Source organism: Diplotaxodon limnothrissa, linkage group LG4 (assembly GCF_057381915.1).
Source record: "Diplotaxodon limnothrissa isolate DT_005_m linkage group LG4, D_limnothrissa_male_GT1.1, whole genome shotgun sequence".
Classification (NCBI taxonomy): domain Eukaryota; kingdom Metazoa; phylum Chordata; class Actinopteri; order Cichliformes; family Cichlidae; genus Diplotaxodon; species Diplotaxodon limnothrissa.
In genome coordinates, this window is record NC_140599.1 from 1,562,703 (window position 1) to 1,576,150 (window position 13,448).

The 13,448-nt window shown below is 41.4% G+C and overlaps 1 protein-coding gene across 1 annotated transcript in view; it reads left to right on the forward strand.

Moving 5' to 3' along the window:
* The window catches only part of LOC146632982 (junction plakoglobin a-like), a 127,564-nt gene that overhangs the window by 37,393 nt on the left and 76,723 nt on the right, over window positions 1-13,448 (forward strand). The window contains exons 3-4 of the mRNA XM_085351256.1: window positions 11,127-11,181; window positions 12,873-13,106. Coding sequence (XP_085207382.1) covers window positions 11,160-11,181; window positions 12,873-13,106 — 256 coding nt within the window. The 5' untranslated portion in view covers window positions 11,127-11,159. The remainder of the gene's footprint in view (window positions 1-11,126; window positions 11,182-12,872; window positions 13,107-13,448) is intronic.

Genomic DNA, 13,448 nt, shown 5'->3' on the forward strand with positions numbered 1-13,448 from the left:
CGCCTGAGCCAAGGTGTGAAACTGGGTGTGGGTCCCAATCAGCCAGAGTTTTGGGTGAGCTCATTGTGAAACCTGGACCCACCTTAATCATGCGAATTCCTGAGATCAGATGGCCCATGGTATGCCCAATGGCCAGTCCAGCTATGGTCGTGCCATCAGTTAACCCTTCGCGTACCAACTGTGGCACGCGTGCCTAGGGTTGCCGACCCCTGGTGTAGACGTTAACTATATTAACAATAATTCACTGTCCAACCTTAAATCCTCTCAGGTCTGTGGCTCAGAGTTTTACTGGCCCATATACATTTTTATTGGCTTGTGAAAAAAGTTGTAATTTTTATATTTTTAAATATCAATGTAATTTAATTGAGACGCCAGGCCCCCCTTTAGACTCACCCCTGTTCACTTATAAAATAGGATGACTGCTGTCAGCCATTACTAAGCTGTATAAGTTAAACATAGTATCAGACGAAGTTAAGAGTTCATCTGCATATTTTAATGCAAGTTCTGGAGACTTGCTGCAGACTTTTTGCTGGTAAAACAAACAGCAGAGTATGGAGCAACTACAAGGTTTGTTGATCAGGTGCTTTGATGAAGGACTGCCGCTAGCTTTTCCCAGTAATTATTTTAATAGTGATTAAAGGAAAGCGCTGCTGTTTTGAATGCTAGAAACACATTTTCTTTCACTTTCCCTGCACTCACCATCTGAGTAAGGGCTCTGTCTCTTCCTCTTCAGCCCCTTTTCCATTAGTACCTACTTGGATCGACTCGGCATGGTTTGCCACGGCTTTCAGGGTTTTCTATTAGGTCATACTATTATTTTACTCTGGCGCAGTTCCAAGCAGGTATTAAAATGTGAAGTCATCAGACTGCATGCCACCAGTTGGGTACCACAACGGCTGAAGTGGGGCAAATCGAATAGATTGGAAGTGGTATAGTCAAATGGACACAATCTACGGGCACTGACTGGCGAGCATCAGGAGGCAGAGTGGCCCCGACTTGGACACGGCATTTTTAGAAACTATGGTGAAGGACGGTGAGTGCTTCGTGTGTTCAAACATAATAGTACTTGTCGCGTGTTGAGTTCACTTTGAACAAGCCTGGACATTTTTTAATAACGCCATTGTCTACTTGCTGCAATAAAAACTCCATGCTCTGCATATTGTTTTGTGCTAGCTGTGCATTAACTTCCTCTTCTGAGGGGTCATTGTAAAGCCATATGAGCAACATCTGATGAACACTACTAGTATTAATACGGGTTCATTTTTTCATTTATGTTGTAATGTCATGTCGTGTGTGTCCTTATGCTATGCATGTCTTATGTTTCAGAAATGCTTTCTACATGTGAGGGTTTTTCGTCCACCACCATTAGTCTTGACCTCCCTTGTCTGTGATTCAGTTCTGGTTGACGGCGTCGACAGCTACACCTTTTGGCATGACACAGAAACTGCTCATCGCTGGTAGGACACGATGATAGGTTTCATACTATAGAGAAAGAAGTCCAAACCTGACCTCACAAGTGTTCCCATGGAGATGCAGGCAGATGGAGATGTGTTAAACCAAGATCAGTGGGAACACCACATCCAGCTGCCGCTCAATGAGGCACAGGAGCAGGAAGTCGCCCTGCGAAGGGAGGAAATGGCACAGGCCACAGTCTTCAACCAGGCATTCCTCAGTGTGCTTTGCAGCCTCACACGAGCAATGGATGGCCACTCAAGTTTCACCTCACCCCTAAACTTTCCACATTGGAGATTAAAAAAACAAATTTATACTTTATATAGGTTTGTACCCCTCTGTTCCAGGAGAGTCTTACCAAAAACTTAGCTGTTGCAAATAATAATAATCACTAATTTGTACATATTTTCAAATGTTGCTGCATTTAATAAAGTATTTCAAGCCTATAATGTGTGTGCATCACGGTTTGTTGTATTTAAGCAGTCATTACTAAATGACATTTTTCACCAAACTTTTGTTGCCCAGTAATAAACGCTGTGTCTTTGTCGTGTGATGTCACCACACAAAAATGTGGTGTGTCCATAATTCTGTAAAGTGATTTACACTACAGGAGATTTATCCCACAGCCGGACAACTGTTAGCATTTCAGTGATGTGAAAAATGTAACAGCCCACATGAAAACACAGAATAACCGCAAAAGTAAACAAACTTTATCATTTCTATTTCATTTGGCATCTAACAGCAGTATTCCTGTAAGCACATGACAAGGGGTGAGAATAATATCATTAACTGGAGCACAAGAAGTGAAGCAGAGCGTCTTGTACATACACGTTTAGCTCCTCCTCTGTACCACCCTGTCCTACAGCTACCACAGGCTCTTGTCCTGCAGTGGCAGGTACATCCCATTGTCATCATCTTCATTCATTGTCTTTGAAAAGCAAGAGGAGATGAACAGATCCAGTAAATGCACTTTTATCTGGTATCATTTGGTATCGTAATCTGTCTTAATCTATTTCAATGTTGTGTTCTGTGTTTTTTTTATTTATTATATGGGGGAAAAGTTCTGTCATCCTTGTGCTGAGAGGTCTGTGGTCATCCACCTGTTTTGTTCTAGTAAACCCAACTTTCAGGAACACCCTTTAGAGCTGTTCAGTTTTAGCACCACTGAGAGTCAACAAGTCTGGTCTCAAGTCACTTTATATTGTAAGGTAAAGACCCTACAGTGTTAATTTATGACAAATGTTCACTCAGATTCATCAATGAAGTAAAACTGACTGTATGCATATACAGGATATTTGGATATTAAAGGATATTGTATCATGGGTGAACAGACCAGAATGAAAGCCACATCTTAAGCATTTGACTGAGGCACAACAATCAAAAGGCAATGATTGCAGCTTAAATGTACTCTGGATAATCTTAAATGTGCAAATATTGTTACAGTTTTGTGTTTTTCAGGTGTCCTGTTTGAAGAAAACACTTTAAAGTCACTTTAATACATGCATATTTAAAGAAAAAAGAAAAATGCTCCACCTCCATGTATTAGCTGTTAAGTAATTTTATGATGAGGATGGATGCTGTCATTGTTTTTCAGTATAGTTTTGAAAATTAAAGGATATTTAACATTAAATGTACCAATGTTGTTGTTTACTAAACACGGATTAATTTAAGTTTAAATTTAAAAACTTTTGAACAAATGGTGTACGAGGTTTTCTGTTTGTCTATGCATTTTCCTTTTTGCACTGTACAACACTTTCAGTAAGACAACAACTGTAACTCGACCCCCCCCCCCCCCCCCCCCCCGTCTAATCCATTATTGTAAAGTTAAATGCTATTAAGAAATGATCAGAAAAAAGAGGGTTTTCAAGAATTACTGTTCTGCTCCATTTTATGCCATTCGTCGGAACAAGAGCTAGAGTGTGATTAAAGTGGTGCGTAGGTTCTTTGATTATTTGTCTTGTCATATTTAGACAGTTGAGTCTAATAATAGATTAAATGCTAACTGTCAGCATTTAATAGATTAAATGCTGACAGTTAGTGTAACTCAGGGGGGTTGATTCATTTAAACTAACATAATCATCCTGTTGTAACCAAGTTTTTGTATAGCACGGTAAATTTTTTTGTTGATCAGTTATTATTCATGGATTTACAGGGTCTTAGAAGAGAGAGACCTAATGTTTAATAATCCACATTTCATTGTGTTACTCTTTGGTGCAGATGTGGATGCTGTATTGTTCTTTCTTTGTGATTTTTTTTTATTGGTAATGTTTCAGTTGGGTTTTTTTGCAGATTTTTGGTGTGTTTTGTGGTGGTTTAGAAGCAGACACAGTCCAAAGGGGATGGGTGTTGGGAACAAAAAACATGCTGTGGAAGCGAGCCAGAGAATAATAATAAGTAATGATTCAATGCAGAGAGGTGTATAAACATATGGTGAGTGAGAAAAGTGACTAAAGAAGTACTACTCAGTGTATCGTGGGAATCCCCAGTAGCCTACACCTATCGCAGCCTAACTAAGAGAGGATTCAGGGTCACCAGCCCTAACTATATGCTTTAGCAAAAGGTTTTAAGCCTAATCTTAAAAGTAGAGAAAGAACTTCACAGCACAGAGTTACAAAGAGAGTTACATGTCTTTGGAATGGCTTGATTCTGTGTTCTGACTTCACTGACCTTTATTAAGTAATTCTTGGTACCAGTTTACGAAAACAGAGAACAGCTTTGGTCAGGTCCTGGCAGACGCATCATGATAGACCTATTTATTTCTTCTAGACTGAACCACTGTAATTCATTATTTTTGGGCTGTCCTAAAAACTTCCTGAAAAGCTTTTACCCCATCTGTTCAAGGATTGGCTTGTGCCACCATTTGTCTGCCACCTAAAAATCCAGTTTTAAGATCCAATCCCAGACACTTGACACAGTGGTTATCAGAGGCATCGTAACATTTCATCACTCATCCATGACACTGGAGAGTACTGAAAAAGTCACTTGGATGAGTAATCAATTGTTTTTTTAAATGTTTCTATATGTTTTGTAAAAGAATTACAAAATGAACTTGTAAATTAATTTATTAATGCAGATTTTATTTCACAATTCATTATTGAGCACAAAAGGCTTTATGTTGATGCGTGTGACTCTTCTGGTCCTCCATAACCAGCAGCCTAGGCCTATTGCTGCACAACTAAGGTCAGCTGATGCAGCCCGAACTATATGCTTTGTCAAAAGTTTTAGGCATGATCTTAAAAGTAGAAAGGGTGTCTGTCTCCTGAAACCTGATTCCACAGAAGAAGGATCTGAAAGCTGAAGGCCCGGCCTCTCATTCTAGTTTCAATCAACTACAATCAACTGAAGGCTTTTCGCAGAGTTTTAGGACAGCCAAAAAATAGTGAATTACAGTACTACAGCCTAGCCCTCCGGTTTTGTGCACCCCCACCCCCCTTACTTTAGTGTTCCCAATCAAAATTGACTGGTCCTTGTTAGCTGCTATTAAATTAGCACAAAAAACACTTTTCACCACCAAATTCTTTATTCAACATTCTTTAGCTGTGAACAATGTCTCAAAGTAGTGTTTAACTTGAATACATAGAATTAGACATAACATAACTGCAGTAAAAATACAAATAGGCACTGAAAATGTATTACAAAATGAACATGTAATGTAAAAAACAAATTAAAGACCAAACTCAACATGAAGCTGTGAGTACAGGACACATTCTGCTTGGCCTCCATTGCCTGTCTCCGAAGTCCCACAGGGTTAACCAAACCCGATAGGATTCCTTCTTCAGCCTGATTGCTCTGTTCACCTCAAGTGTCCAACGTCTGGTTCAGGGGTTACCATCAAGACAGGCAGCTCATTGCAGCAGCTCATTGCAGCAGTTTCCACAATGGAAGTGCTGAATATGCTCCATTCGGACTTAATGTCCCCAGTCTCCCTCAGAATGCTGTCAAAGTTCTGGCAAAGGTTGGAGGCCTCTGTTAGGCATTCCCAGAGTGTCCTCACAATACATTTAGTTGTGCCAGGTTTATCCAGCATTCTCCCTCACCTCCTGATCCAACTCACCACCAGGTGGTGATCAGTTGATAGCTCATCCCTCTCCTCACCTGAGTGTCCAGAACAAATTGCTGCAGATCCGATGATACGATTACAAAATCAATAATCAACCTGCAGCCTAGAGTGTCCTGGTGCACTTGTAAATAACCTTATGTTCAAACATGTTGTCTGTTATGGACCAACAGTGGTTTTCACAGTAACAGAACACCCCACAGATCAGGCAAGCCATTCTTCCTAATCTCACCCCTCCAAGTATCACTGTCATTACCCACATGAGCATTGAAGTCTCCCAGAAGGATGACAGAGTCTCCAGGGGGAACACCCTCGAGCACCCCACCTAGGGACTCGAAGAGGGCTGTGCACTATGAAAGTTCATTAAACACATAATTGTAGATGACAGTCATGGTCAGGCACAGGGAACAAATCCTCTTGTCCACTGGGAAAAACTTTAAAATACAGGAAGTGACCAAGGAGAAACTAAGATACCTACCCCAGCCCACCACCTCACACCGAGGGCCACACCAGACTGGGCCAGAGACCAGCCCCTTTACAGGAGACTGGTTCCAGAGCTCAGGCCATGCGTTGAGGTGAGCCCAGCTATATCTAATCAATACTGCTCAACCTCACGCACTATGCTAAGGCTTCTTCCCCATCACAGAGGTGACATTCTGTGTCTCAATTGCAAGCCATGATAGCTAGGCATTGGTCCACAAGGGTCTCTGGCCCTGGCCGCCGCCTGGCACACACTGCAGCCGACCCTATGGGGACTCCTGTGGGTGGTAAGGCCTACAGGAGGGTGGGTCCATGTCTCTTCTTCGTGATGATCTGGCCAGTCCCCATGGACGAAGGCCTAGCCACCAGGTGCTCTCCCTCTGGTATCTTCCCCAGGACTTGAGACACATTTTGTAGACCATCAGCTGGGACTGAACTAGCTAATATTAATTTGCACTAAGTGGCAGGGTTGCTTTCTAAATGCTGATAGATTTCAACTTGTGTCTTGACTCTCTGTGCCTCTTGGACCTCTCTACTTCATTTGTTCAATACGTTTTACCTGTGTCATATCTCGTGATTACAAATAACTTAATCTTTTGACATCTATGGTACGATTTCTTTGTATGTGTGTATAGGATTGGTCGTTACTGACATCTGGTGAGACTTTCATGTCAATAGCACCTTTACAAATATTACTTAGAAAATAAGTAATATGATCAATATTTATTTTCACCTGTTGCATACAAAGAAGGATTAGTTATGGTTTAAACAATGTTTAACACATTATGAATTTTTTAATAATTTAGATATTTTTTGTGTATTTTAGGACATATTGTACATGCATTTATGTACAAGAAGGTTCAATTTGATGGGACCCCCAAAATTTTAAATGAATGTTAAATGTTTTAGGGGTCTCATTTTAATCCAAACTGCCATGTGGTGCTGAAAAAGGTGTCTAGTGTCCAGTCTCATTTGAAGAGTACAGTAAAATGGAGAGAGAGTGTGTGATGATTTTTTTTTTCATTCCGTCTTTTCTCAAAAAGCTTTTCAGCACATCAAAAAACCCACATTTGTTTTAACAGGAAACATTTCTCCTCACACATTCACATGCATAAAACTCATGTACTGTGCCACAGCCACATGCAGAGAACACATCTACTGTTGCACACACCCACACGTTAAATGGCCATTACTGAAACAGAACATTGTGCCATTTAAGCTGTCAAGACGTCACTCAGATGTAGCCACTCTATTATTCCTACCCTTCATGTAGGAATAATGTAAAAGTTCCGTATTTTTTTCCAAACACCTCCCTTTGTGTGGATTTTTTAATTTACTTTAAGGCTGTTCATTTGTTGAATTAAATAGATTTGTAGTCTCTTTCTATGTACAGATCTAACTAACATTCACTCACAGCACTGAAAAAGGTTAGAGCAAGTTGTAGGTTTAATATCTTGACCAAAGATATTTAGCCTGCAGACCGGAGCAGAGGGGGATCAAACCACCATCCAGTGGATGATGAGAGTCAAACCTTAAATACTGATCTGTATGCGTAGGTTTACGGTACACGTCAGCTTTTAAATGTCCCCCATTACTGATGGAAATCTCACAGTCTAAGAAGGCTAACCTGCCACTTTTCATATCCTCCCTTGTGAATTTGATGTGTTGGTCCACCGAGTTAATGTGACCCGTGAATTGTGGTAGGTCCTGAGATTAAATTTTCACGCAGGTGTCATACACATATCTGAACCAATGACTAGGTGGTGTTCCAGGATAGGATAACAAAGCCCTCTTTTCCACTTCTTCCATGTACAAATTGGCCACAATGGGTGAAACTGGGGAACCCACTCCCATGTTTCTCCCTGTAGGACTGACCCTTGTATGTGAAATAGGTGGAATTAAGACACAGTTCAAACACACTTGGTCGGTGCTGATAGTGGTCTTGTTGCTGAGGTTGGGGTCATCCTGTAATCTCTTACAAACTACCTCCAACACTTCAGTGACTGGAACATGAGTGAAGACAGATGTAACATCGTACAAGACCATGGTTTCATCTGCCTCCATAATGACATCGCTCACCTTCTCAACACAATCCAAGGTGTTCTGGATGCGGTGAGTTGATCATACAGACAATTGGTCTTAAAGGTGCACTCTGTTTATGTTCTTTGGTAAACCATACAGACTTGGTATAGATTCCGCTGGGTATAGCCTGTGGTATGAGGTACGGTCAATAGCCTTGTCTTGTTCTAACTGCTTCAGACAGTCTATCACCGTCTTCCTGTAACCACTTCCTGGGTCTCGTTTCAGGGGCTCATAAGTATTTTTGTCACTGAGCAGTGACAAAATTTTTTCATCATAGCCTTTTTGGTTTAGCGACACAGAGCACCTACCCTTGCCTGCTGGAAGGATAATGATGTTGTTGTCATGACTAACTGATGGGATTGCCTTCCTCTTCTCCATGCTGATGTTGGACGCTGGGGGCTTTGCATTGCTGAGACAGGCTGAAACTTTCATCCATAGTTGCTCTGCTTCCACGTCTGCAATGTTGTTGTATCGAATTGCAGTTTCGGTGGCTGTGATCAGTTCCACTAGAGGGATTTGCCTCAGTGTCACAGCAAAATTCTATCCTTTTGCAAGGATGTTTTTCTCTGTTTTGGTAAGCTGTTTGTGAGACAAACTCTTCACCCACTTGTCCACATCCTCGGTGTGGCATCCTTCTCTCTTCTGGCCACTGAGGACACTCTCCGTATTTTGAGCTAACATTGTGAAACATTAATAACATTTTTATTTCACACTTTTTTCTTTTACTGCATACTGTTCATTCATAGTTTTGATGCCTTCAGTGAGAATTTATGAAAATAAAGAAAAAACATTAAATGTGAAGGTGTGTCCAAACTTTTGATTGGTCATGTGTGTGTGTGTGTGTGTGTGTGTGTGTGTGTGTGTGTGTGTGTGTGTGTGTGTGTGTGTGTGTGTATGTATGTATGTATGTATGTATGTATGTATGTATGTATGTATGTATGTATGTATGTATGTATGTATGTGTGTGTGTGTGTGTGTGTGTGTGTGTGTGTGTGTGTGTGTGTGTGTGTGTGTGTGTTACTGCTGGAGTCTCTGAGACCGTATCGTCGGGAGATTGACTCTCGACTAGGGCATCTGTATCCAGTAAAGGTCCTAAGGCTAGTCCCCCCCCCCCAATGCCAACCAAGCCTACCTCAGACAGGAGGTCATATAAGCTCGGATGTTGCTCGGCTTAAGAAGGTCCGCATCTGGTGTTGAGGACACACTGATGAGAAGTCAGTTACCGGAACAAGCAGGCATAAGTGGGCAAGAGATGAAAACAAGGCGCTAATGGATTGGTATAGTGCAAATATCCCAGCAGAAGGGGTTACATGAAAGGAAAGTTGTGGACCTATGGAATGTTTGATACCCAACACCCAGACTGATGGTGAAGCAACTAGTAGCGGCTGACTTGAAAGATAGGATCATGGTGAAGATGGAAACCTGGACCCTCTGTGGCCAATTACCAAGACTGCATCAAGTACCATCTGAAGGTCTACTAAAAATGTAAATGCAGCATTATGCATAATCCCTACAATTGACTACAAGACAGCCTATGACTCAATGCCCCACACATGGATCCTGGAATGCCTAGAACCATACAAGGAACTCATTAGGAACTCAATGGGGAATTAGTGAACAACAATAGAGGCCAACTTCAAGCCAATTGCACAAGTCACTTTTAAGTGCGGGATCTACTAAGGAGTTACCCTGTCCCCACTGCTGGTCTGCATAGGCCTGAAACCCCCCACAGTGAGATCACTGACATGACTGACTATGGATACAGATTACGGAATGACACAATTATCAGCCACCTCCTCTACTTGGATGACATCAAGCTGTAGTAGTAGAAATGTAGTTGGGTGGTAACAAAGAGAGGGAAGACTGTCAGAACTGAGGGGATCGCGCTAGCAGAATGCAACATTGCAGACACTGAGGATGGCTGCAATTACCTACAAATACATTGGTACATACATAATACAAGTACATTGGTTCCCATTTGCTTAGAATCCACTTGAACACAATCATGTATGCTGCTGGGATAATAAACTGGGATAAGGAGGAGATTGAAGCCATTGGCATCAAGCCAAGGAAGGTCATCACCATGCATAGAGGGATCAACCCCAAATCGAGGACCCTGAAACTGTACACTAAGTGAAAGGTACGAGGCCAAGGACTAGTGAGTGTCAGAACCACTGTCCAGGATGGGACAACAAACATCCATGGGTACATCAGAAATATGGCCACAGTCGACCGAAAGTGCTTAGTGATTATCTAATGAAGTAGAGACTGAAGAAGGTGGAGCAAGAGGAGGAACCATCATGCAAGGACAGGCCACTACATGATATGTACCACCGGCAGATAGAGGACGTGGCTGATACCCAGAAATCCTACCAGTGGCTGTACGCAGCTGAACCGAAAGACAGCACAGAGGCACTAATCATGGTAGCACAGGAGCAAGCTCTGAGCACAAGATCCATCGAGGTTGGGGTCTATCACACCAGGAAAGACCCCAGGTGCAGTCTGTGTGAAGATGCCTCTGAGACTGGATATGCCCCTTATAAATCTGGGCCATCATCATCTTCAGAGTTATGCTGTAACCCATATGATCATTGTTACTGTACATGCACAACAAAATTGTAGGTTCCTCACACCAACTCTGCCAGAATAAACTATAAATAGGACACAACAGGAATGAATGGCAAAGAGGAGAAATACATAGAATCACGCGGAATATATACAAAACAAGAGAAATATATGCAACAACAATAGAAAGGCACACAATAGAGAAGAAGTTGCAAAGTGCTTGGACTCAGACTGTGGCTCGATAAGTTGGTTGGGTGTGAATGGGTGGGATGTGGGGAGGTTGGTGGATGTTTGTTTACTGTCCGAATGGCCCAGGGGAATAAGCTGTTTGTGAGACTGAAGTGTAGGACCTGATTGATGTGAGGCGCTGACCAGAGGGCTGGTAGTGGGTGGGGTACAAGGGGTCACTTGCGATTTCCCAGGCTAGTCGGACTAGAGGATTAATCTTGAATCTTTTTTCAGACCTAATGATTCCTGTATTCTCCTGCAGGTGAGAGGTCAGTGAAAGCAGCAGTACCAGTGGATGGAGATGATGTCCATGCAAAGTAAGTATTCTGTCACCATAGCACCCAGCTCTGGCCTAAGTTCATTGCGGTAGTAATAGCTGTGGGAGGAAAACAGGTGGTTCTTGGAAGAAGTATCTGCATCATTAGAAGAAAAAAGTAAAAGCAGTAGCAACATGAGTTGAAATAGGAGTAGTATCTGATACAAGCAACAGGGATAATTAACAGAAGCAGCACTAGTCGTAGTAGTTGATATAGTAAAAAATAGGTGCACTACAAGTAGCAATATGAGCACTGCACTTATTATTAGGACTAGCTGGTATACAGGTACAGGTAGGTATATTCATAGTAGCAGTGATTAGTAGTAGTAGTCTTGTAATAGTACAAGCAGTATATTGCTGCTTTTGTCATTCATTTATCTATAAAGGAATGCCACTTCTTTAGTAAAAAACGTGGAATTATTAGGACTACCAGCAGCAAAAATCACAGTTACAGTACTTACAAAACAAGCATTAATGGTAGCTGTAGTGGTAGCAATACCAGAATCATTTTAGTAGTTTAGTGCAAATAGCAGTATTTTCAACAGCAGAGGAAGTAGCAGCACTGGCATTAGTTGCTGAATAAGTAGCAGTAGTAGAAGGAACACTAGTGGTAGTACTGAGTGGTAGCATTTAGTATGAAGTTCAGTGTTTAATCCTAGCAGGAAACGTAGAAGTTATAATGAGATGTGGTAATTGCATTAGAAGTAGTATATACTCTAGCAATAACACCAGTACCATCTTTAACCCTCTCAAGGCAGGCGTTGCCGATTTGCAACAGTTAAAAACTAACAACCTGATTACCCCACATACATATTTTATGAGTTTTTTTTACTCAGAAGTACCACTGCAGGACTTGGTTGTGCATTAGCAACAAAAAGTTTAATTTGAGCTTGAGAGGGTTAAAGGTAATGCTACCAATAAAAGGTTGTACTTGTCACAGAAAGATTTGAAGAATTGGTAGTAGTTTAGTAATAGTACTATTCCAAAAATGGTAGAATTAGCAGCACTACATGCAGTTAGACCATTCAGTGAGCTGTGTGAGGCTACTCACTGAAGAGTCTTAGTGCAGCTTGACCTCACCCAGGCTCTATGGCCAGCAGCCCACAAGCTCAAGCTGTGCCCAATAGAAATGGAAGAATGCAGCGACTGGGTTATTCTGTCAGAAACAAGACTTTTTTTTTCTGAAGCAATGTTTGAAAAACATACTAACCAGTTATACAGAGGAAAGTTTTGCTAGACGATTGTTTAAGCCATTTAACTACCGATTCGTCTGGTTGTATACTTTGCATTCTTAAAACTGTTTACTTTTTCAACTTTTCAGAAAGTCCTAAAAGCAAACTTCCTTGTTGAGTAAAAATGCGGATTGTGGTACAAAAAGTTGCATGTGCTGGTAATGGCATGAGAAAAATGTTGGAGTAAAGTAGGTAACATTAGCTATACCAGCTTCTAAAAACCCTTGAAAGTCAGACCTGTGTGCATCATAAACAATGACAACAAAAACAAAAAACTCTATAAAACATTTTTTGTTTTATTGTGTTAAGTCTGTGAGAAATTACTATAAGGAAAGGCTTGCACTGAGGTTAACCGCTAGGTCCAGACTTTCATTAGCTGCAGGTGTGCAACCAATGTACCACTTTACAATAGTTGCAGTAGATATTACTGGTTGCAGTAGATGTGTGTTGTTTTCTGCAGTGAGTGAGGCAGACAGCGTGGTGAAGGTGGCAGAGTGGCAGCAGACTTACTATGCCACAGACTCTGGCATCCAATCGGGAGCTACCACAGTGCAGGACGACGAGAGCAGCACTGAGTATAGTGGCAACAAGAAGTACACAAACAGTACTACAACCGGCACTGGCTCTGTACCTGTTAAGGCCACAGTGGGGGGAGGTGGAGACTCAGCATTCAGTGGAGTAGATAGCCCAACAGGTAACACTTTCTGATCAAAATCATTTGATTTTCTTTTTTGTTTGTGCTTTCTGTTTGCTTCCTTTAATAACAGCAGCTTTCGGTCTTTATTGATCTGCATTTTGTGGCTCTTTTTTGTGTCTGGTAACATCATATAATATATTGGTTCATCTTCTTTTTCATAAATGGAATTGAATGCAGGATTTGATTCACATGATTCAGTATCAAATACCACTGGACAGATCACAAGTAAACAAACAAACAAAAAAAACAATTACTGCAGCTTTAATGATAATGAAAATGGTGAAATAGCAGCACACTGACATGCACAGGTTATTGTAAGCAGCTGCAGATAACAGCTTG